This window comes from Anoplopoma fimbria, chromosome 9 (assembly GCF_027596085.1).
Source record: "Anoplopoma fimbria isolate UVic2021 breed Golden Eagle Sablefish chromosome 9, Afim_UVic_2022, whole genome shotgun sequence".
Lineage (NCBI taxonomy): Eukaryota > Metazoa > Chordata > Actinopteri > Perciformes > Anoplopomatidae > Anoplopoma > Anoplopoma fimbria.
In genome coordinates, this window is record NC_072457.1 from 7,845,422 (window position 1) to 7,859,102 (window position 13,681).

General features: G+C 42.3%; 1 protein-coding gene across 1 annotated transcript in view; it reads left to right on the top strand.

The window, feature by feature from the left end:
- The window catches only part of LOC129095245 (voltage-dependent T-type calcium channel subunit alpha-1I-like), a 44,338-nt gene extending 33,149 nt beyond the window's left edge, over positions 1-11,189 (top strand). Inside the window, 12 exon segments of the mRNA XM_054603612.1 lie at positions 173-262; positions 819-1,011; positions 3,098-3,249; positions 3,368-3,477; positions 3,629-3,762; positions 3,934-4,004; positions 6,162-6,240; positions 6,563-6,684; positions 7,082-7,372; positions 7,455-7,605; positions 9,755-10,314; positions 10,503-11,189. Coding sequence (XP_054459587.1) covers positions 173-262; positions 819-1,011; positions 3,098-3,249; positions 3,368-3,477; positions 3,629-3,762; positions 3,934-4,004; positions 6,162-6,240; positions 6,563-6,684; positions 7,082-7,372; positions 7,455-7,605; positions 9,755-10,314; positions 10,503-11,189 — 2,640 coding nt within the window.
- Positions 11,190-13,681: the final 2,492 nt, after the last annotated feature.

Genomic DNA, 13,681 nt, shown 5'->3' on the forward strand with positions numbered 1-13,681 from the left:
ACACACACACACACACACACACACACACACACACACACACACACACACACACACACACACACACACACACACACACACACACACAAACACCAACACACCAATAGAGCTGACACCCACTCTTACAAGTTGATTGACAGCATGAAGCTGATTTATGTGTGTCTCACTCTTCCAGGCACTGATGTCACTGTTTGTGCTGTCGTGTAAAGATGGCTGGGTCAGCATCATGTACGATGGCCTGGATGCTGTCGCAGTGGACCAGCAGGTAAAGAGACACACACACACACACACACACACACACACACACACACACACACACACACACACACACACACACACACACACACACACACACACACACACACACACACACAGACAGAGAGAGAGAGACAGAGAGAGACAGAGAGGGGTTGTAGGAAGTCAAAAAATAAATATCTAGGGGACATACAAACTGTTCAGCCAGTATATATTGTATTTTAGTGTGTTTTAGTTCTGTTTTTTGTCGGCCTCAGGCACTATTTGATGTTGTTTGTTTCAAGCAGAAGGAGAAAATATTTCAGGAGAGAAGGGAGGTGTAAGGAAAGACAAAAGGCAGATGGATAAATAGATGTGAGTTGACAGTGCAGTGCTGACTCAGGATTTACATTGTCTTCTTGTTTATGCTCTCTCCTCTTCTTCCTCTCCACTGCTTCTCAACCTCCTTCGTCACCATTTGGTCCTCTTCTCTTTGTCTTTTTGTCCCCATGTTACCTCTCCTCCTCCTCCTCCTCCTCCTCCTCCTCCTGTCTTCTTCCATTTTCTCACTCTTTGTCTCTCTGCAGCCGATAAGAAACAACAACCCCTGGATGCTGCTGTTTTTCATCTCTTTCCTCCTCATCGTCAGTTTCTTTGTGCTCAACATGTTTGTGGGCGTGGTGGTGGAAAACTTTCACAAGTGTCGCCAGCAGCAGGAGGAGGAGGAGGCGCGGATGAGGGAGGAGAAACGGCAGAAGCGGTTGGAGAAGAGGAGGAGAAGTGAGATACCGGGAGGGGATGGGGAATGAGAGACATGCAGTATGTGGCCAAAAGTGTGTGGACACATGAACATAACACCCGTATGTGATCTGAATCCAAAACCACTGGCATTGATATGCTTTTATAAAAGCCCCCACTCTACTAGACAGGTTTCCTACAATAGGAGGGGATGTGCTGCCAGTAAGACCAATGTGTCAATGTCCACTGGACCCGTGACGAGGGCATCTTACTCACGGCTTATGTGTGGTGCTTTAATCTGCTCTGCTGTGTTTTCATGTCAGGAGCAGGACAGGGCTCTAAACTATGAAATTCATAAATGACTATATTTATTGACAATTAGCATGAATGTGGTGTGTATTGATGCCTGCATTAGTGATAAACTTAATCTTAACAGACATATCGCAAAATTATATTTTCTTGTGTTTTTATGTCACCTCCTCTTTAATGTTTTTGAAGGAGGAGAGTAATGTTACGTTTCTTTCTTCTCCTAATATAATACAGGCACAAAATGAAAAGAAGACCGCAAGCTGTGTGTAATGTTCAAAACACAAAAGAAAAGAACAGCCTAAAACACTTGTTTTCTACATGCAAATGTCGAATCCTTATGCTTGTAAAGCACAACACAGACATTATATGACAAACCGCTCTAAACAATATTGAAAAGGCTGCTAAAGAAAATACCATTTTAAGACTCTCCACCTTTTAAATGCTTCCAATAAACATTTGAAATGTGATGGAGCCGCCGCGCAACCAGAAAACGATGGAGCTTTATTGAGTGGATAGCCTGGATTAATGAGGTAATGAACATAACTCCGGGCTATAGGTGTTTCATGGGGTCAAGATCTGGGCTCTATGGTAAACCATTTCTTTATGGACCTTGCTTTGTGTAGCAAGACATGCCGTGTTGAAATCAAGCCAACAGAAGGGATTGCCAGGCTTTTAAGCAAATTTTACATAGTTATCAATCTTTCAAACTAACAAATAACATTTCTGGGTCTGTCACGAGATGCCACAGGGACCAAAAAAACTTTTTTTACCCCATAGACTTACAATGGGAAAGAGACATCTAATTTATTTTTTGGGTGAATTAACTTGAAGAACACTTGAATAGCCCTTATTTAAACCAACCAACTACTCCGAGTGCTAGGAGGCAAGGTTTAAGGAAACGCTACTGTCCTTGCTCTACGGGACACATGGGTGAAGAAGATTGTCGGAAGATCTGGATAATTTTATACTCGGAAGTCAAACGTTTTTTGTTTCATGCACCGGCAAGCAACTTTTATAGGGATGAGTGGGGCGCCGCCTTCAATGCTGTTCCAATTTCTTTATACATCAAGTTATGACATTTCCTGCAAAGTAAACCCAAGTTTGAAATAGGAAAGAGACTTCCCCAAAGTGTTGCCACAAAGTTGTAAAAGGTCATGGCATTATTATTTTTCTGGAGTGGGATCCGAAATTTGAATTTAGGGGCCTAGCCCAAACCTGGAAAACATCAAACATACACCAGACAGGTGTGTCCACATACTTCTGGTCATTTCTTGTAGCTGTAATATTACACACACAGACACACGATTAAATTCAAATTACACGCATACTTCCTGCCCATATTATGCTCAGATACACACTTCTACAGCTTACACTTTCTCCCTCATTTCTGTCTCACTCCGTCCTTCTCTCTCTGCAGTGTAATATCTAGTAGTGCTTTCCTCTTAGTCAGTTAACTATCTGGCAGCAGACAGTGAGTTTTTGCCCAAAGACACCTTGAGGTGCCATGCAGTGTGCCTGTGTGTGTGCGTGATGGATAGGATTGAATTCCTGAGCTGGCACTTTTAGTCCGGACACGCATATGCACACTCACACACACATATGCACACTCACACACAAAGCAATGCGCCACTTGGAATCCACTTCATCAGTGATTTCATAGACCATATTATGCTTTTCTTCCAGAAGCATTTAATGACCGTGTGTGTGTGTGTGTGTGTGTGTGTGTGTGTGTGTGTGTGTGTGTGTGTGTGTGTGTGTGTGTGTGTGTGTGTGTGTGTGTGTGTGTGTGTGTGTGTGTGTGTGTGTGTGTGAAACGCAGGGGCCCAGGAGAAGCCGTACTTCGCCGACTACTCCCCACTGCGTCGATCCATCCACACCGTGTGCACCAGCCACTACCTGGATCTCTTCATCACCATCATCATCTTCACAAACCTCATCACCATGAGCATGGAGCACTACAATCAGCCTAAGGTAACCATGGCAACACCTTCTACCACCTGCCCTAGAACCATAGTAATGAAGCGGTATGCGGTGGTACAGTACAGCTACAGTGTTTTTTTTTAAAAGTGTGTTTCTGTGTGTCCTGCAGTACTTCGAGGAGATACTGAAGTACTGCAATTACGTCTTCACTGTGGTTTTTGTCATCGAGGCAATTCTCAAACTCATCGCTTTTGGCCTTCGCCGCTTTTTCAAAGAGAGGTATTCAAGCTCGCACATCAATACAAAGAGACTAACAAACCCAGCTTTATCCTTAGGGAAACTGAAATTGTTTGTATGTGTGTGTGTGTGTGTGTGTGTGTGTGTGTGTGTGTGTGTGTGTGTGTGTGTGTGTGCGTGTGCTTGTGTCAAGATGGAACCAGTTGGACCTCGCCATTGTGTTGTTGTCCATCATGGGAATCGCACTGGAAGAAATAGACCTGAATGCTTCACTCCCCATCAATCCTACCATCATACGCATCATGAGAGTCCTCAGGATAACAAGAGGTACACACACACACACACACACACACACACACACACACACACACACACACACACACACACACACACACACACACACACACACACACACACACAGTGACACACACAAACACAAAAGAAAACAGAACGTGATGATATGTGGCTGATGAGAACTGACACATTACGATGTTTCAGTGTTGAAGCTGTTGAAGATGGCGACAGGAATGAGAGCTCTGCTGGACACGGTGATGCAAGCTCTGCCTCAGGTAAGAGGCAGCACTGCCCGCTTTGAAATATACCGTGTCTCTTTAACTATGAGCCTGGTTTCCAGATCTGAACAATTGCAGACAGCTTGTTTTATTCAGCGATTTATCAGGCCTGGCTCTGACTGCCCCCTTCATGATTTACTGACAATCCCCAAACAGACTGTTCAGTGACACTAAATAACCACCAAACAAGCGTGACGACATCCTCCTGTTTAGCCAAAGGCTAATGGTTGATGCGTAAATGTATCAGTGTGGCTGATAAATCACAAGTTCAATCACTACTTATGCACATAACTTCACAGCTGCTTTGGTACGATTGTTTTGCTACTGAATGTCAGTGAGAAGATAAAATATGAACCAGAAAGTCCAGTCTGAAAGCTTATCATCACAGAGACACCACTCAGCAATTTATTCTCCTTTGAGGCAGGATTATAAAACTCTGTCAAGTTGTCACAACAGCAATATGTTTCTCCTCTCTGTCGTTGCTAGTGAGGTAAAGAGTAAAATTATCCACATATTCTACCAGTTATGGATTATTGCTCGTATCTTATTGGTGAAGGAAGAGCATTTCCAGATGACATTGCTCTGGGATGCAGCAAAAGTGATTTATGAGGCCTGATTCAAGATTTTTTTTTGCTCGAGTCCTCTACGATGTCACCTGTCTCATTCAGGATGCTGCATTTTTCTTTTTTGTTGAGGTAGTGCTATTGTTGGTGTACACAAGACATCACAAGCAAGGAATAAACTATCAACTGAGATGCACACGTAACTGTCAATGATGGCAATGTGGTTTGGTCGGTCCACGTCTTTGGTCCAGACTGAAATATCGCAACCCTTGGAGGGATACTAATGAATTTAGTACAGATATGCATAGTCCCAGGTGGATAGTGCCTAATGGCTATCGTGATCCCCTGAGTTTTCCTCTAGCGCCACCATGAGGTTTTATATTTGTCCACAACTACTAGATGGATGGTCATAGATTTTGCTAAACACATTCATGTCTCCCTCAGGATAAATTGTAATAACTTCTGTTATCCCTTAACCTTTTATCTAGTACCATTGCAGGTCAACATTTTAATTGGTCAAATATGTTGGTCCAAGACCAAATACCTGCAAAACTATTTGACTTCTTATTTTGTGTTTAGTGCTAACAAGCAAATGTTAGCATGCTGGCACACCAAGCTCATGTATCAATGTAAACATTGCTGCTAAATATCTGTTCACACAATATTAAGTTTAGCATTTAACTCAAGCTGCTAGTGTGACTCTTAGACTTGTTTGATTATGAAATGTGTGAAAAGTAATTGGTGAGAATGGTGGACCAGGATGATGCGCTCTGGTGTGGGGGAAGGCTTCAGGAAGGATCTATCACAGCTCCTGGGCTCAGCAGACCCTCAGGGGACCCTACCAGAAATGAGAGAGTAGAGAAGACAGAAAAGGGGAGGTGGGTCACAATACAGGAGAACAGGTGTGCTGGGCAAGTTGCCATTTCTAAACAGTTTGTGTTCCTGCTCCTGAAATGGAGCTACATTCTTACAACTTTATTTTTTCCTTATAAATTTGAATGGGTCTTTGCAAAATCATAGCACACAGAGCTAGATAGTGCTTTCGCTACTAGATCCAATGTTCATCTACGTATGTTTTCCAACAAACAACAAAAGAATATCCCATGATCCTTTGCTGCCTTTCCAGCCACGAATAATGCCAAATGTCTTTGAAGTGACAGATCATTGCAGGGGATTGAACCCAGGTCTTTGCAGTGGTGTCCATGTGAACTTCATCAATATGTTTAGCCATAATTTAATCAGACATCTCCATATCTACTGCCATGGGGGAAGGCAAGCCAAGTCCCTGTGAATTGCTTTATTATCAGAATAAACAGGCGGGTTTTGTGGTTGATGAAGACTGGATCCAGGCTATGAAAGAGCACTTCTGTTTCTCAAACAAAATTTAGAGATCAAACGTGATCTGACTGCTTTGTAATGTGATTTTAAGATGAAGAAAACATCATTGCAATAAGGTTCAGCAGCCTCTGTCTATGGCCTCTCTCTATCTGTTTGCATGTTTGTGTCTCTCTCGATGTATACTGTACATGTCCTTTTCTCTGTGTATCATACACTGTATATATCTGTGTGTGCGTGTAATATGTCTGTCTAGGTGGGGAATCTGGGTCTGCTCTTCATGTTGCTGTTCTTCATCTATGCAGCTCTGGGAGTTGAGCTCTTTGGAAAACTGGGTTAGTGTGTGTGTGCGTGTACGTGCATGCATGCGTGTATGTGCAATATGTGAGTGTGTGCATGCATATATATATATAAATTGATGCGGAAGATGCACAGTTGCGCGTGATAGAGTTTGTGCCTCAGCTGACTCTGGTGAGATATCCATAAATTACGTAACATGCATAAATTTGGTGTTACATACATTAATTATGTCAATTTAGAATCAGTGTTCTAATGAGCGCTCTAATCTACACAAAGTTCTCTTTCTTCTCTCCCATAGCCTTCCTCTCTCACATTTACTGCCTCTAAGACTCTTTCCCTCTTTTCATCCTCTTTCAGAGTGCTCAGACGAGAACCCATGTGAGGGTCTAAGTCGCCACGCTACATTTGACAACTTCGGCATGGCTTTCCTCACACTCTTCAGGGTGTCTACCGGGGACAACTGGAATGGGATTATGAAGGTTATTTTTCTTCCTCTCCTCTGCTGTGTGTGTTTTTTTTTTTGTTTTTTTTAAAGAAGATTGAAAGACGAGAAAGTCCATGTTTATGTCGGTGCATGTGTGTCTGTCTCAAAGCACCGGTTCTGAGACAGGCATTGCATTAAGCAGAGAGAAGATCACTGTTTTTATGGCAGAATAAGAGCTGCTGGCATTAGAGGTTTAGGAGAGTGTATTATTCTTCTGTGACAGGCTCAAGGTCTGTTCACGCTCAGATCCACATCTCCCCCTGTTGGACAAGAGAGGAAATACAACACAGTGCATGAATATATCTGAATATCACCTTTAATCACTTTAGCTACTATAATTTTTCAACATTGCTGAATGATCTCTTTCCTCTTCTCTTAACCTCGGCGTCCAGGACACGTTGCGAGAGTGTCGCCCGCAGGAACGCCACTGCCTCACCTACTTGCCCCTGATCTCTCCCGTCTACTTCGTCACCTTTGTCCTAACGGCTCAGTTCGTGCTGGTCAACGTGGTCGTGGCCGTTCTCATGAAGCACCTGGAGGACAGCAACAAGGAGGCGCTGCTGGATGAGATAGAGGAGAGGAAGGAGCGGGAAGAGATGAGGGAGAGGGAGGAGGCCAGCCGTCGCCTCAGTACTGCGTCTGTGGGCGGAGACCTGGTGCCAAATGTGGGCACACCGGCTCAGGTTTGTGTTTCTTATTCCTGCATGTGTGGAGGGGAAGGACAGGGACAATAATGTTGACAGCGGTGATGATCTTGTGTGGCAGGTGCAGGTCGAGGATGAGGATTGTTCCCATGGCAACCTGCTGAGCATAGGACGCATGCTGTCTCTCCCCAGCGACAACTACGTCCAGCCACTCAGATGCTCCCCTTATCCTCCCATTTGCCATGAGGCGTACTCCGGCTACAGCTACTCAGGTAATTTGGTTGTTTATAACCAATTCAATTAAGCAACATTTCACTCACTGTGCTACAACCACTAACTGATTGCTGTGAAGGTTATTACTTCCATAAATAGCAGAGAAGGCTGTTGAGATGTGATGCAGCACAACAAGAGGCAATGTAATTACAGACCTTAGATAGAGAGATGGTTATTTTAATATTAGTGACAAATTGGTGGGACTAGTGGATGCTTGTACATTTGTAATGACACAAATGTGCTTTACAAGCATCCACTAGTCCCACCAATTTTTCCACAACTGCTGGCCTCTTCCCTTTTCTTTGCTTTACCACTTTAGAATAATAATATAATAAAAATAAACTTTATTTATAAAGCACCTTTAAAAACAGTTTACAAAGTGCTTTGACAGACAAAGCAGAAAAAGCAAGGCAATAATATAACAGAAAGCTCAACGATAAACAATAAAATACATGTAGAATAATATAGAAAAATTATTTAGTAAAATTATTGAGTAAAAAACAATAATAGCATTAAAGCAACGACATTACATAAAAGCCAGTCTGTAAAAATGGGTTTTAAGAAGTGATTTAAAAGAGATTACTGATTCTGCAAATAACTTGGTCTCTTTACAAATTTGTCAATCTAAGAAGCAAAACACTTAGTTTTATGTATGTGCACAATATAGATTACCTCTACCGAGTGTTAACAAAGATATGATGTATGTAGTTTGTGACATAAATAAAAAAAAAACACATTAAGAAAACATTAACAAAATGGCAAAATATTCCTAAAACAGCAGGGCTTCTTACTCAAACAGGAGTTTAATTGAAGCGGCCTATTTTCAAATGTTAAATTAATACATATTGGGTGCTCTAGAAGTGAGAATTTACCGCAACAGGACAGTTTGTGTGGGGTTGAATCAACATAAACTGCAGTTTTTATGTTCATGGTAATGAAGTAACATGTCACTTGTGTGGCTTACTGATGTGTTTAAAATAGTTCTTAGTAGACAACAATGAAGCTCTAAGGCACAGAGGAAGAAATGATATAAGGCTTTGGATGAACAAATTTAACCTGTTATTAGGATTAGTTGATTGTTGTTTTTTGTCGAAAAATATAGAATATAGCCAGACTTATTCTGTTGATGATTTGATTTAAACCAAGAGAGAAAAAGAGTTCCCTAAGAGAAAACCAATCTATCTTATACCTCTGCTAATTAGATGAAGACATTCTGGGTAGTGAGAGTGCATCGGTGCATGAGTTTGAAAATGAGTCATCAAATGATCTGGTAACATTTCCTCTTGTATGATTGCTGGATATAAAGTATAGTATTTAAGTATATATTTAGAAAACATCCACATCATTTGTAAGAAGTGGTTTTACTGGCACTTAAATAATATCTCTAACAGAAAAATCCACCTGAACTCGAGACAATTCTTGTTTTCAAAAAGACTCACCTCTTTAGAAATTCTGTATTCTGTTTTTATGCTGCCACACCGGCGACAGCCATGAACGTAGGCATTATGTTTTTGGTTTGTTTGTTTGTCCTTCTGGCTGATCCATTCTCTTTAATATGATATCTCAGCAACGCCTGAAGGGAGTTTCTTTAAACCTGGCACAAACATCCCCCTGGACTCAAGGAAGAACTAATATGATTTTGGTGGTCAAAGGTCAAGGTCACTGTCCACTCACTTCTGTCCCATTCTCATGATATCTCAGGAACACCTTGAGCGAATTTCTTCAGGTTTGGCACACACATTGACTTGGATTTAAGGTTGAAGTGATTTGATTTCGGTGATCAAAAGTCACTGTGACCTAAAAGTCAGTCCCATTCTCATGAAACGCGATATCCCGGGAACCCCTTGAGCAAATTTCTTCCAATTTGGCACAAATGTCAACTTGCACTCAATGTTTAACTGATTCCAACTTTTTCAAAGGTCACTGTGAGAACATGTTTTTTCTACTTTTATTTAATATATTTTTCTAATTTTTGATTGTGGCAATTTCACACAAATGTCTAATAGAATAAAATAGTGACATTTGGGAAAGACATGGATGTAAACTGAAACAGGACTAGTTGGTAGAGGCATACAGCCAGAAGGTGGTCCTTCTAGATTTCTTGTCATCAATGTATCTATTTGATCTTTGCCACATTTTTTTCTGCAGGCTCCATGTCATCTCTGGCGTCCAGCGGAGGCGGCTCACTGCTGCAGGTTCCAGGGGCTCTGCCGGCCAACAGCCACGCTTCACTGGGGAAGGGACGCAGCTCGAGGCCAAAGATCTTCCTCAGCACGACTCAGAGCATCGACCAACACTCCTCACACAGACTCAGTCCGGCTGACAGTGTCGAGGGCTACAGGTTAAGTCCGGCTCACGGAATAAACAGACACAGACTTAGTTCAGCTCACAGTATAGATGGATACAGGTTCAGCCCAGCCCATCGAATAAACAGACACCGACTCAGCTCTACTCGCAGTATGGATGGATACAGGCTCAATCCAGACCAAAACACAGACAGACCTAAACTCGTGTCCAGCCACAGTATAGACCGACATTCCTCGCTTAGATTAAGTCCCACCGACGGTGCCAGCAGACGTCCTTCTCAGTGGCTCAGTCCTGACGACAGTTTAGACAGAAACAAGCTGAGTCCCTCATACGTTCCAGATTGTTCGTTCCAGAGGAGACCAGCATCCTTCCACAATGCGAGCAGACAGTTACGGAGACAGGTGTGTTATTATCACCACTTCTTCTATTTTCTTCTGTTCACACAGTCTATTTGCTATACAAAATTGCTACTTATTTTACTGTCTTTTCATGCATCTCACGTTTTGAAATGTATTTTACTTGCACAACCCAAGACATGATGAGGATTGTGTCATGTATGTGTGTTTGTGTCCATGTGTTGTGTCTGCAGGAGGCCGTGCGCTGTGACTCTTTGGATCAGAGTGGTTCAGCTGACGATCTGGCAGAGTCCAACCTCACAGTGGCCGCCGCTTCTTCCACACCACCACGCCAGCGATCATCCAGTGTACACACACTGAAATATACACACCCCCAGAGGGTCATCTCATGCAGGAGCCACAGCCGGAGCCCCAGTGAAACCGCTGGGCAAGAACACGTACCTGAGGAGGCCATCTGCGCATCGCAGCCAGAAACAGATGTCGAGAAGAGGCCTGTCAGCCCGCAGAGGCTTTCCGGTCTGAAGGTCCACAGCGGAGAATCCATCTTATCAGCACCGCTTTGTAGTTCCAGAGCGGCCAACCCGGGGGGCCCCCAGTTGGATGACGCCGACGAGGAAGTCAGTCGTATTAACAGTTCTGTGGAGTCACACTCACACACACAGCTCCCTCCCAGCTCCTCACACAAAAGCAGACACCTTACCCCGAGCCCCGTGGAGCACAGGAGCCGCCTCAGTCAATCAGTGTCTCCGGTGTCGGGCAGGAACAGGAAGCAGAGGATGAGCCCGCCGCCAGGAGAGGAGCCGGTTACTATGGCGACGCAGCTGATGGACAGCAGCGTTGAGCTGAGAAGGCGGACTCTGTCATTTGATGCCACAACCGTCTCTCCTAGTCAACCAGAGGAGAGTTCTGTGGACGACTAAAAGTACACAGTGTCGGTGGATTTGGTTATTCTGTTAAAGTGGAGGAATCTGATGTGCTGCTGAAGCACACAAGAGGGGCGGGAGCAGCAATCCAAAACAGGAAGGATACCTGTTTTGGGACCCGCCCCTCGCCTCGTCCCGTCCAATCACAGGATTTTCACAGGGTGTTTTGAGAAGAAATCTTTCGGACTGTGTGTGTATGAGTGTGTATGTGTTGAAAGACTCTTATCCGTTGTGCTATTTGCACACAAGATGCACATAAGAAGATGTTTCCTTTACTTCTATCATAGTCCTAGCTTTAGTTCAGACATAGTAGTCACTCCCCTGCTATATTTAATCAAACATTAACCTTCAGATGCTTGCTGTCCTCCCTTTGACCTCACTCTCGTCCTTTTCATTGCACTTCAAGCCTAGGTCAGAGTACAAGACTAATTTAATTTATTTAAGTGCAGCACAGGTTAAGTTACTGACTGATCTACTCATGTACACATGGACATTGTGACAAAGAGATAACACAGCAACTAACATTAATTTTAATATTGACTAATCTGCAGATTATTTTCTTGATAAATCAATACATTTCTTGTTCTATAAAACATCAGACAGATTTTCAATTATCTATGTTGTTACACAAGGGAAAGCCTAAAATCGTAACATTTGAGAGTCTTGAACCGTCAAACCTTGAAAATTGATTAATTGTCAAAATAACTGCTGTTTCTGTTCTGTTTCAAACTGTTTTTCCAGTTTGAAACAAAGCATCTCATCCAGTCTTATAATAACTTTTTTTATATGCCAGAACTGTTAGATTTCGTAAAATTACAAATGTAATATGGTAATGCTCTGTGGTGCAGAAATTACACTTACACGATTTTACACGAAGTAATAAATTCCCAAATGTAAAGCTGACAAAGGCTTTTATATAAAAAATGCTTAATTTGTAATTGCACGCTTATGTAGGTTGATGCAGGCACATTTTGTTAGAGAAAAAAACCCTAAATTGTACAGCAGCTTGTTAAAAGAGAAGCAAAAAGAGAATGTTATGTCTAACAGAGTGAAAGTTTTTGTTTTTACATATCACAAATGTTTTCCTACCTCTTAACCTACAGTAAACTGCCACTGGAAGTTGCTTAATCATTCTCAGATTGCAGTATTTTCCTGGTCAAATCAAACATGGACATCTTTTTTTGATGTTTGAAAAATCTTCTCCAGCTTGAATCCAATCATCCCTGACAGTTGGTAAAATCAATTTGCCCTTACAGCCTCTAAGTTAAAATCGTGTAGTGTGACCTTGGCTTTAGTAGTTTCTACCTCTCTTTACTCCTGATCCCTCCCAATCGAATGTTCAGTCAGCTTGGTTTCTCACCCCTTCAACTTTCCTTTTCTCTGTCTTGGTATTCTCAGGGTAGAGGTAGTTCAGACGCAGGTGAGTATGAAGCATGTGATCACAGGTCTGCAGAGTGAGATTGCCCCCTGCTGTCTGAAGCCAGAGCTGGCCCGTCTCACCTGACGCTTGAAGAGATTTATTGTTCCGGTGCGGGGTGAAATTCAGACAGAAGCAGAAGTACAGAAGGGCTTATTCAGGTGATATAAAGGTGTGTAAAACTTTGTAGAAAAAGGTAAGATTATATTTTATTAACACAGCAGCGATGATATGAGAACTGCAAAGGTGAATTTCTACATTTTGAATGTCAATTTATCTGCTGGTGATGAGGAGGGTGATTGATGATGATGTCAGTGTAAGAGGATGCTGATTATGATAAAAATGATGATAATGATGCCTATGGGTGATGCAGTTGTTCATGATATTGTATAATGTTCCTGCAGAAAGAAAGCAGGGAATGATATACATTAAGCTCACCTGCAGTAACATGATTGGACAGTGCTGGAATAAAACCACTTCCTGTCTAACTTTCATTAGACTTCATAACCTTTCTTCTTAATCTGTCCTTTCCTCCTATATAAACACAAGATGTCCACAAGGTTTTAAAATGTATTAAACTTTGATTAATCAATTTAGCCACAATTAAGGCACATAAACACCATTTTCCGAGGTATTTTTGAAGCTTGTTTTCAAAATGTATGTTTATCCAAAGAGGTTGTGTGCTAAAGTTTGCTTGAATTTAATCATTACGCATGTGCATAGTTTCTGTGTATTTTATGTTAGGAATCCTGCTAGATTTGACTTCATCTGAAAAGGACAACTCTTAGCTTGCTCACAAGTAGAGTCTTTCTACAGGCTCGCAGGCTACACCACACACCCACTGTACTACAAGACGTGCCCATTTCACTACACGACACAACATGCCCATGAGATAACTTCCAAGATTATCTTCCTTATTTTAACCACAACCATGATCCGTTTCCTAAACCTAACCAGGTAGTGTTTGTGCCAAAACATATCCAAGTAGTTTTTATGCCGAATCTAACCAAACCGTGTTAAGCTGTATCATATGGTCGGTAAGTCCTGTTGCAGGTCCCCCGCCGACAGACCT